General features: G+C 63.6%; 1 protein-coding gene across 1 annotated transcript in view; it reads right to left on the bottom strand.

The window, feature by feature from the left end:
• The window catches only part of MTRR (5-methyltetrahydrofolate-homocysteine methyltransferase reductase), a 31,742-nt gene that overhangs the window by 4,862 nt on the left and 25,649 nt on the right, over positions 1-1,231 (bottom strand). The window contains exons 12-13 of the mRNA XM_006902171.1: positions 674-860; positions 352-470 (exon numbers count right to left, since the gene is read on the bottom strand). Of these exons, the coding sequence (XP_006902233.1) occupies positions 352-470; positions 674-860 (306 nt within the window). The remainder of the gene's footprint in view (positions 1-351; positions 471-673; positions 861-1,231) is intronic.

Below are 1,231 nucleotides of genomic sequence, written 5' to 3'. Positions count from 1 at the left end.
CCCAGACCAGGGCCCATGCTCCCACTGCCCGCCCACCTGACCACCTGCTGTCCCCGCCCAGTTCAGAGGACATGCTCCTGCTGCCCGCCCACCTGACCACCTGCTGTCCCTGCCCAGTTCAGAGGACATGCTGCTGCTGCCCGCCCACCCAGCCACTTGCTGTCCCCGCCCAGACCAGGGGACATGCTCTGCTGCCTGTCCACCTGCCAAGCACCAACGGGATTTGCTCCTGCTGTGCACCTGGTCACCTGCTGTCCCCGCCCAGTCCAGGGGACATGCTCCCACTGCCCACCTGCTGTCCCGCCCTGTCCAGGGGACACGTTCCTGCTGCCTCCCCGCAGCCTGGCTCACCTGTGGTGCAGGAAGCCGATGAAGGGGGCCACGCCGGTGCCCGGGCCCACCATGACCACCGGGATTAAGGGGTCTTCTGGGAAGCGGAAGGGGTTTATGGGTCGAGGAGAGATGGAGATCTGGAATATCAAACAAACCATGAAGAGTTTGAAAGCCGACTAAACAATGACCAAGAACAAGCTGCCCTCAAACGATTAGCAATCGGGCAGCACAGCTTCCGGCCAGCGCACGCCTGCATGCCCACCGTGAATCCAGGGAACCACGGTCCCTCCCAGCAGGACCACCCGCGGGGAACGGCCTGGGGTCACATGCTGTTGGCTACCTGGGGAGCTGGGCCATGCCCGCCGTCCGCAGCTGGCCCAAGGGCATCTGGCTGAAGGAGTGTGGCCGCCAGCGTGGCCAGCCAGCCCGTGCACACGCCCCGCCGTCGGGCTACCGCCGGGATGGGCGACAGAAACTCCACAATGTTGAACACAAAGTGCAGCTTCCCCGGGTGAGAGAGGCTGGAGCTGGAAGACAGAGGGGACACTAAGTGGGGGCTTGGTAGCCAGCCAACCTCACCCGAGTTTACAGGAGCTCAGGGCACTTCCATCCAGGCACCACCTGCCTTCATCTCCCACCAAACAGCCACCCAGGGGGCCTACAAGCTCCTGACACCCCAACTGCTCCAGGAAGCTCCCAGTCAGTGCCTGCCAGGGGGCCAGGGTCCCCACTGTGTCTGTGGGGATGGCCTCAGGACAGGACAGGGCTGGGATTAAAGAACCCACATGTTGGACAGCGTCCATAGGAAGGAACTCAGGACAGGACGGGGTCAGGACTACAGAACCCACGTGCTGGGCAGTGTCCATGGGGATGGACTCAGGAGAGGATGGGGTCAGGA

The sequence above is a fragment of the Elephantulus edwardii genome, unplaced genomic scaffold, assembly GCF_000299155.1.
Source record: "Elephantulus edwardii isolate Elephantulus edwardi_28Jun2011 unplaced genomic scaffold, EleEdw1.0 scaffold00375, whole genome shotgun sequence".
NCBI classification, from domain to species: domain Eukaryota; kingdom Metazoa; phylum Chordata; class Mammalia; order Macroscelidea; family Macroscelididae; genus Elephantulus; species Elephantulus edwardii.
Note: the sequence above shows the minus strand (reverse complement) of the source record. Positions and strands in the feature narration are given on the sequence as shown.